We start from the raw sequence: 17,686 nt of genomic DNA on the forward strand, positions 1-17,686 counted from the left end.
ACCTCACCCCGCTGGGAATGTGGAGGGGTGGGCGTGGCTCTGGCGGCGCGGCCGACTGGGGAGGCGGAGCTTGTCGAAGACGAACCAATAGGAGAGACGGCCTAAGACTGAGCGGCGTTGCTATTGGTCGCGGTGACGTGACGGAGGCGGGGCGTCCGTGAGGGCTTGGTGACGCCGCCGCCGAGGGAAGCCCGGACTCTTCTTCTTAGTCGGCTTGCTCGGGAGTCCGTGTCTCCGCCGGTTCCCGGCTCCTCTCCCTCACCGCGCACATCCCAGGTTTTTTTTTTTTTTTTTTTTCCTTCTCCCCGTCGCCTGCGGTTCGCCGCCCCGCCAAGCCGCCGCGATGCCGGTGTTTCACACGCGCACGATCGAGAGCATCCTGGAGCCCGTGGCGCAGCAGATCTCGCACCTGGTCATCATGCACGAGGAGGGCGAGGTGGACGGCAAAGCCATTCCTGACCTCACCGCGCCCGTGGCCGCCGTGCAAGCGGCCGTCAGCAATCTCGTCCGGGTGAGCGCGCCGGGCGGGGTGCGGGGAGGACGGGGTGCGAAGGGGGGACGACACACACACACGCCAATGTCGTCCCCCTCTCCAGAGTCTCCGTCCACCTCGCAGCTTCCCTTCGCGTTGGAGGCGGGTGGCGAGGGGGGCCCTGGGGCTGCCCGGTGGCTTTTGCGCCGTGGGCTTTGTAAGTTAAGCCACATGCCGTTGGTGTCCGGAATGTTGCTGCTTTGCCCCTGTCCTGTGACCTTGAGCAAGTCCCCCCTCCAACCGAGCCTGTCGGAGCCTCAGTTTCCTCATCTCTAAAATGGGGACAGCACAGAGTCGTGTGTGCCCGGCGCCTGGGTGGTGGAGATTCGGAGAAGTTATAATTCATAGAATGCCTAGTCGAGGTGTCTGCCCCGTAGTAGGCGCCCAAAGCAGTGACAGTTGGGAGGCTGTCCGCTGGCTGCTGCTTTCTCTGCCGTTCCTGGCATCCACTACCTGACTTGTCAGCTCCTTCTGAGGCCTCCCCAGTCCGGGATTCTTACCGATTCCTCGCCTCTCCTTCCAGGGATTTTTTTTTATTTGCGCCTCCACCGTTGTCCTTTCCAATACTTCTGACCCTGTCTGTCTCTGACACCTTGCTTTCTCCAACTTGCCCAGCTCTCCCCAGCTAGCCGCCCCCCCCCCACCTGCATCTGGTCCTCTCTTCCCCCCACTTGTCGTCCACTCCCCTCTGCCACCACCTCCTTCCCTCGGGACATTTTCTCATGCTCACACCTCCAGCTCTGTCTTTCATGCAGTCATTCAGGACCAGGAGCCCCGTTGCCGCCTTTCATTTTATTCCACCCAGCTTTACCTGCTGTTACACACAAAAAAAGGCTTCCACCCACTGGTGCCTTTACAGACTCGGGGGACCCTCTTCCTCTGCCCCCTCCTTCTGACAGGAAGCAAGATGGAGCTGTTTTGAGAGAGGCCTGTGGAATCTGGAATCCGCAGCCTCTGCCTGACAAGAGGCTAGGGGGTTGGGGTTGGGGGTGCGGCTCCCCCCCCCCCACAGTCCATACTTTTCCTGATGAGCAGTGGCTCTCTGCAGATCCTTGTAGTTCCCCCAGCAGTTGTGAGGAGTCGCATAATGCGATTCCTAAGAAAGGGGAACCCATTTACGAAATGGGGAAAGAGATGCTGGGACCAGGACCCCTTCACAGTTCCTTGGCTAATGCCACACTTTGGTGTCCAGGCCTGGGTAGGTGACTCAGACTGCTGTTGCCAGTGAACAACTCTGGAAAAAGTTCACACTGCTCGCAGAGCTGAGTCAATAGTGTTGTCAGGGTAATTGCGAGGTAACTGTGCTTTGGGTGGGGCTGGTATTATCTGATTAGAGTAGTTGGTGCACTTAGAGGCCCTTCAGCCCTTGAACATCTTCCTGGGCCGGCAGGGGTCCTGCGCTGTCAAACAGCTCAGGAGGCTGGTAGCCAGGAAGCTGGGGCTGTTGGGTGGGGGTGGAGGTGGTGGGAACGGGACACTCCAGACCAAATTCCCTTTCTTTCTTCAGTCCAGAATGAGTACGAACTATCCAGTAAGAGTACCGTATTCTTTCAGAACGTCTAGCTGTTCCTGTTCTCCTTTGTAACTAATTTTAATCTAAGATGCCAGAGTGCATTCTTTGGGAGTGTTGTCTGACATGGCTGCATTCCAGGCCTCCATTTTTTTTTTTTTTCAACAAATGGGAAACAATGTAAAGAGACAAGGTAATAATGTCCGTCCTTGTAGCACTTCAGGAAATGAAGTCTTCAAGCCACATGTTGCACTTGGAACACAGTGTTTGTCAAGAAGGGGTTGATATCTGCTTAGGCTATTTCGAGAAAAGTTATTTATGAGCGTCCATGCCATGAATTAATAAGCATTGAATGTGTGCTGTACAAAGAGCAGAGCTATAAATCAGCGGTCATCAGAGTATCCATGAAGAACCACCACTGGGGCCTTTTAGACACGAAGATGTCCAGCTGCCATCCTAGACTTACTGAAGGCTCTCCAGGGGTAGGGTCAAAGTCTTTTGTATTTTATTTTATTTATTTTTTGAGGTAGGTTCTCGCTCTAGCCCAGGCTAACCTGGAACTCACTATGTAGTCTCAGGCTGGTCTTGAACTCACAGTGATCATCCTACTTCTGCCTCCCGAGTGCTGGAATTAAAGGCATGTGCCACCATGTCTGGCTTTGCCTTTTGTATTTTAAAGCAGCTTTATAGATGATCATCAGTTATAGTTAGGAAACACAGTGATAGACCTGAGGCAAATACAAAAGAAATAAGGTCAGTCATAAACTGAAAAAAAAAAAAAAAAGTATCTATAGGCAAAAGACTGACTTCCCAATACATACAAAAGGGATTTGAGATTGAACTAGAAGAGAGAAAGTGGACAAGTGTTTGTAAGTCATTTCCAGATTTCATGAAGTAGATTGTCTTGATTATAGCTCTGGAAGCAAGTTGGAGAGAAATTGGGAATGAAGTCAGTTAGGTGACATATGGGCAGTTTAACAGAAGGCCTTATCCAACAAGATCAACAGAAAGAATGGGAGGGGGAGGTAAGAGTGGTGTGTGAAGAAGGATAAGTGGGTTGTGTGTTCTCGGGGGAGAGGACTCATCCATTGCTTGGAATTCTCATTGCCAGTGTGGCTCTTAAATGCACGGACCTTGCACATACCTCAGGTTCCCATCTACATTGTGTTGGAGAGCAGGCCTAATTTCATACATATTTTTTTGTACCTCTGTCCCCCAGTTCCTACCTTTAATATTGGCACACAAATGGCTTGATAGATATTGCTAAAGGAAAAGGAACTATCTGGAGGGTGAGGAGTTAGAAGATGACAAATTGAACAGCCATGAAGAAAATGAAGGTCTTTTGAATATTGCAGGGGAAGGAATCAATTTAAAAAGTAGTAGAGGGCTGGAGAGATGGCTTAGCAGTTAAGGTACTTACCTTAAAAGCCTAAGGACCCAGGTTCCAGGTCCCATGTAAGCCAAATGCACAAGGGGGCACATGCGCCTGGAGTTCATTTGCAGTGGCTAGAGGCCCTGGCATGCCCATTCTCTCCTCTCTCTCCCTCTCTGTGAATTCTAGATCAGCATAGATTAGACTGAGACCCTGCCTTGAAACCCACCCCCTCAAAAAAAAAAAAAAAAGTAGAAGAACATACAATAGGACTGGATAATAGAACTTTTGAGTTTGAAAAAAAAAAATCATATGCTATCACTACAAAATAATGAAACTAAGTTTTGAGTAAATAATCTGGAATTTATCTAATCTGAGTCTTAGGAGTCACTCTTGGGAGGCTATATTCCTTCTTCCCATATTTTCTTTGGGAATTTCTTTCAGATTGTTTACACCTGTATGCCAAATTAGCTTTCTTTTGGCCAAAAGAAATGTACATTTTGACTGACGTGGGAATTCCTAAACATATTTGCCAGTCTTGGTCTAAATCAGAGCTTCTTAAATTTTTTTTCTACTTGTTGCCCCTTTTCATCCAAGAAATTTTGACTCAGCCCCAGGTATAAAAATATATACAGTGGATGTATAAAACAGACTTTTCCTGATAATAATCCATAAATTTATTTTAAAACAAATTCTTTGGAATACATATATTTTACCATTTATTAATGATAAAAGTAAATTTGCCTACACATGAGATAGATGTCTAGTTTATTTTTTCCTTTTTTTTGGTTTTTCAAGGTAGGGTCTCACTCTAGCTCAGGCTGACCTGGAATTCACTCTGTAGTCTCAGTGTGGCCTTGAACTCATGGTGATCCTCCTACTTCTGCCACCCCAGTGCTGGGATAAAAGGCATGTGTCACCACCCCCAGCTAATTTTTTATTTATTTAAATTTTTTTATTTGAATTATTTATTTGAGAGAGAGAATGGATATGAGTATGCAGGGTCTCTTGATACTGTAAACAAGACTCCAGACACATGTGGGTACTGGGGAATTGAACCTAGGCCATTAGGCTTTGCAAGCAAGTACCTTAGACCACTGAGAATCCCTCCAGCCCCCAAACTCTGCAGTTTATAATGTATAGTAGTCTTGAATCTGAGCTGAGGTGTTTCAAGTAGCTGCTCATCGGTGTTGCTAGGCCTAATGGAACTTGTATGCTGGGGCTGGAGAGATTAGTGGTTAAGGTGCTTGGCTGCAAAGCCAAAGGATCCTGGTTCTATTCTCCAGGACCCATGTAAGCCAGATGCACAAGGGGCCACATGTGTCTGGAGTTCATTTGCAGTGGCTGGATGCCCTGTTGCACCCATTCTCTCTCTCGCTGTCTTAAATTAAAAGGTAAATGTGTATGTTGCCTGTTCAGAACCATGGCTGCAGTGAAGTTGCTTGACACAGCTGAATGCTGCCAGCAACACCTTAGATTCACTGTGTACTTGATTTTTGAAATAATTTTTGGTTATTGTGGATTTGGGAATCTTTTACTGTTGCCAACTTTTTTTTGCACACCCCTCCCCCGATTCAGTACTGTGGTCCCATATAGGGTCATAACTCACAGTTTAAGAAGCTAGGGTCTAAATGACTTCTGGATATTCTCCAAATTACAGTTTAATAGGTGAAAATGAAATTCTCTCATTCACTTATGAAACAAGTATTTATTGCAACCTCTTTGGATATAAAAGCAGTAAGTATGCTAGTTGGCAGAGTAAATGTGACAAGAGGTAGAAAATCATAAATACAGAAAGTAAAATATTATGGACATTCAGAGGAACATGAGATGACTTGATGGGAGAATTGGGGAAGGCTTTGTGAAGGATGTGACATTTGAGCAGGGCACTTAAGACAGATAGGATGGACATTCAAAAGTGTGGTATGACATAACTTATAAATGGAAGAAACTGCTCACGCAAGCATGCAGAATCTTCAAGAATCTTGGGACCAAGTTTTTTTTTAAGTGTTTTATTTTTATTTATTTGACTGAGAGATGGGGGGGAGGAGAGAAAATGGGCATGCCAGGGCGTCCAGCCACTGCAAATGAACTCCTGATGTGTGCGCCCCTTGTGTATCTGGCTAATGTGGGTCCTGGGGAATCGAACCTGGGTCCTTTGGCTTTGTAGGCAAACGCCTTAACCACTAAGCCATCCCTCCAGCCCGGGACCAAGTTTTGGCTGGATGAATCATTAAAGTGATTCCTCTGTAGCACCCTGGCTGGTCTAGAACTTGCCATGTAGCTTAGGCTGGCCTCTAACTTTTTTGTTGTTGTTATTGTTTGTTTTTGTTTTCCTTTTTTTTTCTTTTCTTTTTTTTGGATTTTTGAGGTAGGGTCCCACTGTGCCTCAGGCTGACCTGGAATTCACTATGTAGTCTCAGGGTGGCCTTGAACTCTTGGTGATCCTCCTACCTTTGCCTCCCGAGTGCTGGGATTAAAGGCATGTGCCACCATGCCCGGCTTGATTTTGTTTTTCAAGGTAGGATTTCACTCTAGCCCAGAATGACCTGGAATTCACTATGTAGTGATCCTCAGGTTGGCCTTGAACTCAGCAATCCTCCTACCTTTGCCTCCCCAGTGCTGGGATTAAAGGCGTGTGCCACCACACCCAGCTGTGGCCTCTAACTTTCAACCGTTCTTCTGCCTCCTAAAATGATGTCATTACTGGTGTGCACTACTGTGCTAGGCTGTGACCTTTTTTTCTGTTTAATATCCCAAATAAAACCACTTAAGAACACTATTTATTGAAATATAGTTCACATATCATACAATTTTATATTTCAAGCATATATTTCATTGTATAACAATATATAATGTTTCTTAAGTGTATATATATATGTGTGTGTATATACGCGCGCGCGCGCGCACACACACACACACACACACACACACACACACACACATACATATATGTATGTTTTTGTTGTTTGGGTAGGGTCTCACTCTAGCCAAGGCTGACCTGGAACTCATTTTGTAGTCTCAGGCAGGTCTCAAACTCACAGCAATCCTCCTATCTCTGCCTCCTGAGTGCTGGTATTAAAGGCATGTGCCACCATGCCCAGCTTGCAATTTAATTTTAAAAGTTTAGACTCCTTTAGAAGAAACTCCATACTCATTAGCATCACCCATTCTTTTTCCACCCCTTTACCTCTTCAAACCCTGACAACTGCCAAGTCTTTCTGTCTGCATAAATTTGTCTATTCTGAACATTTAATGTAAGTGGAATCATACAGTATGCGGCTTTTGTGCCTGGCATCTTTCACTTAGCATAATATCTTCAAGGTATATCTGTTAGGTATAGTGTGAATTAGAGCTTTATTGCTAAGTAATAGTCCGTTGTATGGAAACCATTTTAAACACAGTAAATTCAATGCAGTAATAAAGCAAGGGAGAGGAGGAAGGAAAGGGGAGTGTGGGAAATTGAAAAAGAGGAGGGACAAGAAGTCCTGAGAAGGATGGGCTTTAGTAAGCAGTGTGAAAAAGTCAGGCGGTGTTGGCTGCCGACTAACAGCTCTGTATATAAATTTTTCTTCTCCTATTGAAGTAGCCTATAGAAATCTATTGGTCTTTGATGTGACCATTATAGTCATGCCAGTTTTATTAATGGGGCCTTAGATACCTTTCCATGCATCTGAGGTCATGGGTTGCAACTATTCCTTGGGTTCATGAAATGTTTATTTTGGGAGTTTTTGTGGTCTTCACTTTTTATGTGCCTTGTCCATATATCATATGCTCTTGGGACTAGTTCTGGGACAAATGGTAGCGTTGTCTTCACTTTAAATTGATAGCTGGGAAAGGCTGCTTTGCTCTTAGAAAGAGATCAGCAATTTTGTCAGTTGAGATTATCTGTATTAACATCTAAAATTGTTTTTGCTTTTATTTCTTTTGGTTGGTGTTGGGTTTATTTCATTTCAAATAAATTGTAACATTAGGGTGATAGGCCTGTGGGTGATCTTTATTTTTTTATTTTCCTTTTCTCTTTTTATTTATTTATTTTAAAAAATATTTTATTTACTTATTCCTTTACCTGAGAGACAGAGAGAGAAAGAGAGGGTGAGAGAGAGAATGGGCGTGCCAGGGCCTCTAGCCACTACAGATGAACTCCAGACACATTAGCCTCAATGTGTATCTGGCTTATGTGGGTACTAGGTAACTGAACCTGGGTCCTTAGGCTTCACAGGTAAGTGCCTTAACCGCTAAGCCATCTATCTTTTCAGCCCCTCTTTTTAATTTTATTTTTAGAGAAAGAGAGAGAGAAAATTGGTACACCAGGGCCTCAGCCACTGCATTTGAACTCCAGACACTTGCACTAACTAGTGGTCATGTATGACCTTGCACTTGCCTCACCTTTGTGCATCTGTATTATGTGGGATCTGGAGAGTCGAACATGGGTCCTTAGGTCTCCCTGGCAAGCTCCTTACCCACTAAGCCATCTCTCCAGCCCTCTTTTACCTTTCTTTAAAATATTTTTTTATTTATTTGCAATGAGAGAGAGGGAGGGAGGGAGAGTGGAAGGGAATGAGAAGGTGTGGGTGTACCAGGGCATTTTGTCCTTGCAAACGAACTCCATATGTTTGTGCCACTTTGTGCATCTGTGTTTACATAGGTATTGGTCCCAGACTGTTAGAATTTGCAAGCAAGTGACTTTATCTACTGAGCCATCTCTCCAGCCCTGATCTTTTTTTTTAAATACTTTTCTGTGCTCTTTTTTTTGAGGTAGAGTTTCACTCTAGCTCAGGCTCTTCTGGAATTAACTATGTAGTCTCAGGGTGGCCTTGAACTCACAGCGATTCTCCTACCTCTGCCTCCTGTGTGCTAAGATTAAAGGCGTGCACCACCATGCCTGGCCCATTTTTTATTTTTTAATGTATAGACTATCTTGTGTAATCAGCATTTCCAACCCCCAGCTTTCAAACATCTGGTATAGCTAAATTTGAAATTTCATCACATTTATAATGGGTTCTGACTGGAACAAGTCAGAATATATACTGAGAAGGAGGAACGAATGGCTAGCTGCCCATTGTTTGAGATAACCAAAGTGTTCAAGCTATTCTGGGTTGTGGTTTCTCTGTTTCATAGTCATTTCAACTATGCAGTCTACTTAACTAAAATCATCGCTTGAGACTGTGCCTCCTATCTGGAAGAGGCATTTGGATTTTGCATTCTCTTTTTGGGAGTGCCTTTAAAAAATTTAATGATTTAGACCAGGTGTTGATACATTATTTGGAACCCTGCTGGTTACAGTGAAGCCTCATACTATGAGTCATGAATTCCTCATTAAAGATCTTTATTTCTTTGAACCATATGGTAGGAGGCAAAGATATTATAAAGTTGATCTGCTGCTTTTTTGCTTTCTGGCTGATTTGGGTTCAACCAAAACCTTATGTCATAGTCATGACAACGGGGTATATTTGTACATAATAAATGAATCAACATCAGGATAGTATCAAAAGGAGTAGCAATTCTGGGCTGGAGAGATGCCTCAAGGGTTAAATACATTCTCTGTGTAAACACAAGTGCTTGAGAGGGTCTAAAATTGCCCAAGTTTGAATCTTCAGAACCCACGTAAACAGCTGTAATCCCAGAGGAGCGGAGACCAGGGAATTACCAGAGCTTGTGAAAAACAGCAAGCTCCCACATCAGTAAGAGTCTCTGGCTCAAATAACCACTGGAAGAAGTCAGGCGAGGTGGTGCACACCTTTAATCCCAGCACTCAGGAGGCAGAAGTAGGAGAATCATCATGAGCTCGAGGCCACCCTGAGACTACATAGTGAATTCCAGGTCAGCCTGGGCTAGAGCTAGACCCTACCTTGAAAAAAAAAAAAGAAATAAGTAAATAAATACAAATTAATGAAAGAGTGATGGAGTGTAACACTGATTTTTGGCTGCTGCAGGAGAGTGCATGGTGCACCTCATATATCCGCACACACCACCTGCACAAGCAAAACAAACAAATAAATAAAAAGAAGTAGCAACCCTTAATAGACAAAATTTATTTTTCTTTGTAGAATAATGCTCTGTGTTTATGATTCAAGGTGAGTTGTTTGGTCAGATATTGTTGTTGTTTTTAAAAAAATTTTGTTTAATTTTATTTATTTATTTGAAAGCGACAGATACAGAAGGAGGGGAAGAGAGAGAGAGAGAGAAACAGAGAATAAGAATGAGTATATCAGGGCCTCCAGCCACTGTAAACGAACTCCAGATGCATGCAACACCTTGTGCATCTGGCTTATGTGGGTCCTCGGGAATTGAGCCTCGAATTGGGGTCCTTAAGCTTCACAGGCAAGCACTTAATCACTAACCCATCTCTCCAGCCCAGATATTGTTGTTTTTAAGTCTGTCATAAACTTCACATCTAATATGATGTATAGGACTAGAAGAAAATAAACTTTTGCCTTAGCTGTTTTTCTTTTCCCTTCCTTCCTTCTTTCCTTCCTTCCTTCCTTCCTTCCTTCCTTCCTTCCTTCCTTCCTTCCTTCCTTCCTTCCTTTCTTTCTTTCCTTTTTTTTTGTTGTTGTTTTGAGGTAGGGTCTCACTCTAACTCAGCCTGACCTGGAATTCATTTTGTAGTCTCAGAGTGGCCTGAACTCACCGTGATCCTCCTGCCTCTACCCCTGAAAGCTGGGGTTAAAGGTGTGTGCCACCACGCCCGGCTTGCATTAGCATTTTAAATTTTATTTATTTATTTATTTATTTATTTATTTGAGAGAGAGAAAGAGAGAGACGGAGCAAAGAGAATGGTCACACACACCAGGGCATCCAGCCACTGCAAATGAACTCCAGACGCCTGTGCCACCTTGTGCATATGGCTTACATGGATACTGGAAAATCAAACCTGGGTCCTTAGGCTTAGTAGACAAGTGCCTTAACTGCTAAGCCATCTCTCCATCCCTGCCTTGGTTATGTATTTTTTTGTTTTTTGTCTCTCTCTTTTGAGACACTGTCAATGGTCCTGGCTATCCTTGAACTATCTTTGTAGCTTAGGCTAGCCTTGAACTCAAGATCTTCTTGCATATTACACAGCCTTCCTGTACTGCCTGCCAGCTGGCCTGTAGCTCCTCTTGACCTCTTAGCCTGCTAATTGGCTTGACTGCTACTATGGATTTATGCCCTCACCCAAGGCTGCATAATATCACCATTAAATAACAAAATGAAAATAAAGGCCGGGCATGGTGGCGCACACCTTTAATCCCAGCACTTGAGAGGCAGAGGTAGGAGGATCACTGTGAGTTCGAGGCCACCCTGAGACTACATACTGAATTCCAGGTCAGGCGAGCTAGAGTGAGACCCTACCTTGAAAACAACAACAAAACAACATAACAAAAACTGATACGGGGCTGGAGAGATGGCTTAGCAGTTAAGCGCTTGCCTGTGAAGCCTAAGGACCCCGGTTCGAGGCTCGGTTCCCCAGGTCCCACGTTAGCCAGATGCACAAGGGGGCACCGCGTCTGGAGTTCGTTTGCAGAGGCTGGAAGCCCTGGCGCGCCCATTCTCTCTCTCTCCCTCTATCTGTCTTTCTCTCTGTGTCTGTCGCTCTCAAATAAATAAATAAAAAATTTTAAAAGGCTGCCTTTAAAAAAAAAAAAAAAACTGATACGATCTTTAATTCACTTTTTTATTTTTGGCTTTTGCAAGGCCCAAGCTGACCTGGAACTCACTTTGTAGCCCTTGACTGGCCTGTAACTCACAGCACTCATCCTACCTCAGCCTCCCAAGTGCTGGGACTAAAGGTACGTGCCACTGTACCCAGTTTTCTAATTCACTTAAAATTTTTTTCCCTGAATTTTATTTATTTATTTATGGGAGAAAGAGAATGAATGGATGAATGGGTGCTCCAGGGCCTCTAGCCACTGCAAATGAAGTCCAGATGCTTGTACCACCATTTGCATCTGGTTTATGTGGGAACTAGGGAATTGAACCTTGGTCCCTAGGATTTTCAGGCAAGCGCCTTAACTACTAAGTCAACTGTCCAACCCTCTAATTCACTTTTTGCTCATGAATATGAAAAAAAAAATAATGAGGAAACTTTGTTTCTTACAATACCCTAGGACTTTCTTTACCATGTACTGTTTAGGAAGCTGTGTTGTAATTAATGTAATTCCTTTTACTGTAAGTGTAGAATGAAATAACTTCAAAATAATAGCTAGATCCTGAAAGACCTTCTATCTTGACTGTTTTGTTTTTTTTTTTAAGTAGGGTCTTGCTCTAACCCAGGCTGACCTGGAATTCACTATGTAGTCTCAGGGTGGCCTCAAACTCATGATATTTCTCCTCCTACCTCTGCCTCCCGAGTGTTGGGAATTAAAGGTGTGCACCACCACACTCGGCTTGACATTATTTTTTACTATTTATTTTATTTATTTATGTGCTAGCAGAGAGAAAGAGAGAGAGAGAATGAGAATGGGTGCGCCAGGGTCTCTAGCCACTGCACACTAACTCTGGGTACATGTACCACTTTATGCATCTGGCTTTATATGGGTACTAGGGAATGGAACCCAGGTAGTTAGGCTTTGAAGGCAAATGTCTTAACTGCTGAGCCATGTCTCCAGCCTCTCTCTCTCTCTGTGTATCTATATCTATATCTATATCTATATCTATATCTATATCTATATCTATATCTGTATATATATATATTTGTTGTTTGTTTGTTTGTTTTGTTTTTTCACGGTAGGGTTATACTGTAGTCCAGGCTGACTTGAAATTTACTATGTAGCCTCAGGGTGGCCTCGAACTGACATCAGTCCTTCTACCTCTGATTCCTGAGGCACCACCGCATCTGGCTTCCAACCCTATCTTGACATTGTTATTAAGATATGAGGTCAGGGCTGGAGAGATGGCTTAGCGGTTAAGCGCTTGCCTGTGAAGCCTAAGGACCCCGGTTCGAGGCTCGGTTCTCCAGGTCCCACGTTAGCCAGATGCACAAGGGGGCGCACGCGTCTGGAGTTCGTTTGCAGAGGCTGGAAGCCCTGGTGCGCCCATTCTGTCTCTCTATCTGTCTTTCTCTCTGTGTCTGTCGCTCTCAAATAAATTGAAAAAAAAAAAAAAAAGATATGAGGTCAGGTAATCATTGATTAAATCTGCTTAAGCATATGCAGTGCATTTATAGGCAAAGAGCAGATGATGGAATACTGAGGAAAAGAGGGTTTGCGGGCTGGGGAGATGGCTCAGTGGTTGAAGTCTGATGGTCGCCGGGTTCTGTTCCCAGTACCCACATAAAATTAGACAAGTTGCATACGTGCATCTGGAGTTTCTGTGCAGTGGCCATAGGCCCCGGCACGCCTGTACTCTCTGTTTCTATCTCTATCTCTCTCACATAAACAGTAAATGAAGTTTAAAAACAGAGGACTTGTATATTTACAAGATAGGAATGTGGGATTCATTGTGTTCCTTGGTAAAAACTTTTGTATCTTTATGCTGGGTCATCAGTCCATGGATGATTGTTTGATTACCGGTTTTCTTCTCCTGCCTCCCCATTTCCCTAGGGTGTGTCTTCCTTTAGATTGCTGGTGTCTTGAGGACAAGGACTGGCTATATTTCTGACGTTCCCAATATCATGCATATCACAGTCCGTGCTTGTGGTAACCCCTCAGTAAATGCACTGTGCTCTGATTCTTAGTGTTTCAGGAAGGCCTCGTGATTCTCTTGTTCTGTCCTGTTGTTATATTCCAAATGTCTGTGTAACCACAAAGGCAAGATCCATAAACACCATTATAATATATTGAATACAGATTTCAAATGTTTTGGTTCCAAAAAATTCTTTGTCGCTTTTATCAGAAGTCAGGTCCTTGGATTGGCTTGGGCATGTGGGCTGTGTATGTATAAAGATGAGAACTGAAAATTAGAGCTAAGAATGTTTTATAAATATTGTTAAGTTGCAGAAAATAGAGTCATTGGCCCTTGGAGAATTTCCCACTGATAAAATTTCCAGTTGAGTGACTTTTAAGGGGAAAGTGGCTGAATTTCACTACAGTTCTTACCACAGCTGGCCACAATCCAAGTTAAAGTCATTTCTTCTTTTGAAATAAGCTTAAATTCCCACAAGTAAGCTTTCTGTGTGAAGAAAGAAAAATGGCATGTCTGTTCTTAGAGCTGAAAGTTGATGGACCCTTATTATCTGCCTTCCCCATGAGTCTAGCTTATTTTCTGTCCCCATCCAAAGCCTGGGAGACTGACTCTTGTTTACTGTGCTTTTATTCATGCAATTAAAATAGGTAAAAGATGTATGAGAGGGCTAACAAATAATACAGAAAAGAACTATATCAGCAACACTTAAATTTCTCATTCTGTTTTCTTTTGTTTTGTTTTGGTTTTTCGAGATAGGGTCTCACTTTATCTTGGGCTGACCTGGAATTCACTGTGTAGTCTCAGGGTGGCCTTGAACTCATGGCGATCCTCCTACCTCTGTCTTCCGAGTGCTGGGATTAAAGGCTTGTGCCACCATGCCTGGCTTTAAATTTCTCATTCTGCAATTCTTCCCGAATAGTAAAATTATTGATCCATAGGTGGTATAATGCTAGGATGTATAAGATGTAGACTTGAGCCTCAAGTTGCTTAAAATGTAGACATAATCACCTTATAAAAGATTTACTTATTCTCCAATGAAATTGTTGGAGTATTTAGGTTGTTTTTCTTAAAGGGGCACTTATTAGTATTGTAAATACAGTTGTTTTTGTTCTTTGGAGGTAGAAAATGTGAAGTGGTGGTGATATGGGGGAAAGTGACAAGCACACAATGTGTCAGCAGCAAGTACAGGAGTTATTTGTTGGTGGCTCTGTAGTAAGGACAAGACTTTGAGCACTGACCTCAGCTGTTCTGTGATGTGCTACCCCAGGTTCATCGGAGTTTCTTTTTCCAACGCAGAATTTCTTACGGAGCTCTCTGCGCAGTCCCTCTGCCTGCTATACTTGAGCTAATTCCTACTAATCCTTAAACACCATACTAAGTGCACATTTTTTTTTTTCTTTTTTGAGAGAGAGAGAACTGGCATGCTGGGGTCTTAGCCACCGCAAATGAACTTCAGGCACGTGGGCTGCCTTGTGCGCATGTGTGTGTGTCACCTTGTGTGTATGGCTTACATGGGTCCTGGGGAGTTGAGCCTGGGTCCTTAAGCTTCATAGGCAAGCGCCCTAAGTGCTAAGCCATCTCTCCAGCCAGTAAGTGTATATTTTTAGGAATGCTTTTCTTGGGATACTTCTCAGTTAGGTTAGATCCCCCTACAATATACTCTGTGTTTTTGTTATGTTTTCACATTGATAATTATTTGCGTTGTTATTATCTGCTTATCATCTTTCTTCCTACTAGAGCCCCAGGGGCAAATGTTGATGCTATGTCTGCTCCTGAATTTTTTTTTCAAAAAACTTTTTGTTTATTTTTTATTTATTTACTTATTTGAGAGTGACAGAGAAAGAGGCAGAGAGAAAGAGGGAGAGAATGGGCATGCCAGGGCTTCCAGCCACTGCAAACAAACCCCAGACATGTGCGCCACCTTGTGCATCTGGCTAATGCGTGTCCTGAGGAATTGAGCCTCGAACCAGGGTCCTTAGGCTTCACAGGCAAGCGCTTAACTGCTAAACCATCTCTCCAGCCTTGCCCCTGAATTTTTAGTACCATCATGGGCTTTGTACATAGTAGGGGTCTTAAGAAATACTACTATATGAAAAACAGAAGGACTGCTGCTTCTCTCCCTCAAGTCATTTTAAGCTTCTTTGGAGGAATATAGTATATATTACACTGGGGCCATATTTGGTGAAATTGAGCTGTCAATTAGGAAAGTAGCTATAAATCATTGCACGCAGTGAAACCATCCAACTCTTGAATAAATTCCAGACACACTCCCAGGTTACATAGGGATAATCCTGCCCAGCCCAACATAGAATTATGATAAAATAAGTATAAATAAAATAAAACATAGATTTGGAATTTTCTATTAGGTTTGATTCTTTCTAATAAAGTCAATAGACAACTTAAGCAGAATGTATCTGAGTTAGCAAATACCAGCCTCAGACTTTAGCTGTAGCTGTCTGCTCCAAGAAAACCAGCAGTCCTTAGCTCAAATAACTAACTAACTAACTAACTAAATAAATAAATAAAGAGGCAGGTTCTCAGCCATCCTAACCCCCTCAAACATTAAAAAAAAAGTTTAGAACTAGCCAGGCGTGGTGGTCCATGCATTTAATCACAGCACTCGGGAGGCAGAGGTAGGAGGATCTCTGTGAGTTGGAGGCCACCCTGACACTCCATAGTGAATTCCAGGTCAGCCTGCGCTAGAGCGAGACCCTACCTAGAAAAACCAAAACCAAAACCAAAACCAAAACAAAAAAAACCCCAACAGTTTAGAGCTATTCCTGACATATATAGTTAGGCTGTCAATGTGTATCAAATTTTATGATTAGTATTCTTCTTGTGATTTTAAAGTTATATTTTAAATGTTAATCTAATGAAAAAGCTGTGCTGAAAAGGCAGGTTTCCCCCCCAACAGCCTAAGCATAATTTCTACTTTTACTCAACACGGCAAAATGCCAATGAAAGCTTTCAGTAGAATTCCATATGTTGTGGAATATACAGTTTTACCAACTGTGGGGAAAATATCACTTGCAGTTTTAGATGCTTGAACCTTTGATTGCCAGTTTCCCATGATTAAAGGCCTTCTTTTTTTTTTTTTTTCCCCAGAGCTGGGCATCAAACCTAGGACTCACATATGCCTGGAAAATGCTACACCACTGAGTTATACTCATTTATTTTTATTATTTTTAGAAATCTTAAAATTTTTATTTGCACATGCATGTGCACGTGTGCAAGCATGCATGCATATGTTTGGGCATTCCCGGGCCTCTTGCTGGTGCAAACAAATGCCAGATACTTGTGTTACTTTTTTTTGTTTTTTTGAAGTAGGTCTTGCTTTAGCCCAGGCTGACCTGGAATTCACTATGTAGTTCCAGGGTGGCCTTGAACTCATGGCACTCTTCCTTCCTCTGCCTCTGGAGTGCTGGGATTAAAGGCATGTGCCATCATGCATGGCTTGTGTCACTTTTTTTTGTGTGTGTGTGTCCAGCCTGTGAGGATGGCTTTGGGAATTGAATCTTGGCCATTAGATTTGTAAGCAAGGTCCTGTAGCCACTGCAAATGAACTCCAGATATATATGCCACCTTGTGCATCTGGCTTGTGTAGGTACTGGGGAATTGAACCTGGACCTGAGTCCTTAGGCTTTGCAGGCAAGTACCTTAACCTCCAAGCCATCTTTTCAGCCCTAGTTTTTTAAGGTTAATTAATTAGTTTATTTTTTTGTGATTTTACAAAGTAGGGTCTCACTCCAGCCCAGACTGACCTGGAATTCATTATGTAGTCCCATGGTGGCCTTGAACTCTCTGTGATCCTTCTACCTCTGCCTCCTGAGTGCTGGGATTAAAGGTGTGTGCCACCATACCTGGCTCGTATTTTTTTTTTAAATTACTGTCTCTCTTTTTTCATTTTTTTAAAAAAATTATTTTATATATTGGGAGGGGAGAGAGAGAGAGAGAGAGAGAGAGAGAGAGAGAGAGAGAGAGAGAGAGAGAGGAAATGAATGGTCATACCAGGGCCTCCAGCCACTGCAAACGAACTCCAGATGCATGCGCCCCTGTGTGCATCTGGCTTGTGCGAGTCCTGGAGAATCAAATTGGGATCCTTTGGCTTTGCAGGCAAACGCCTTAACCACTAAGCCACCTTTCCAGCCCTCTTTTTGTTTTTTTTTCTAGATTGGGTCTCATTCTAACCCAGGCTGACCTGGAACACACTTTGTAGTCCTAGGCTGGCCTTGAACTCACAGCAGTCCTCCCAGGCGCTGGGATTAAAGGCGTGCCATCAGGTCTGGCTTGCTGTCTCTTTTGTTTGGGGTAATGACAAGGAAAAAGCCCTCCTCCCTACTGTACTCCCAATATAGAAGTAAGAACTGGGTTTAACATTTGAGCTGTTAACTTTTGCACTTATTTACATACATATTGTTATTTTGAGATAGGACCAGTCTGGCCTTGAATTTGCTAAGTAGTTGAGGCTGGACTTTAATTTATCCTCCTGCCTTTGCCTCCCAAATTCTAGGATTACAGGTGAGTGCTGCCATGCCCAATATCCTTGTCCTGTTTTCTAAAAACCAACAAACTTTAGGGACAGCCAGGCCACTTGGTAAAATAATATGTACTCAGCCCGCCAGGTAGAGCTAAGCATGGTGCATTTGTGAAGTAGAATTCATCCATT

General features: G+C 43.3%; 1 protein-coding gene across 1 annotated transcript in view; it reads left to right on the forward strand.

Moving 5' to 3' along the window:
- The first annotated feature begins 226 nt into the window (after positions 1-226).
- Positions 227-17,686, forward strand: part of Vcl (vinculin) — a 114,199-nt gene continuing 96,739 nt past the window's right edge. The window contains exon 1 of the mRNA XM_045137837.1: positions 227-511. Within this exon, the coding sequence (XP_044993772.1) occupies positions 344-511 (168 nt within the window). The 5' untranslated portion in view covers positions 227-343. The remainder of the gene's footprint in view (positions 512-17,686) is intronic.

This window comes from Jaculus jaculus, chromosome 18, assembly GCF_020740685.1.
Source record: "Jaculus jaculus isolate mJacJac1 chromosome 18, mJacJac1.mat.Y.cur, whole genome shotgun sequence".
In the NCBI taxonomy this organism is placed as follows: Eukaryota; Metazoa; Chordata; class Mammalia; order Rodentia; family Dipodidae; genus Jaculus; species Jaculus jaculus.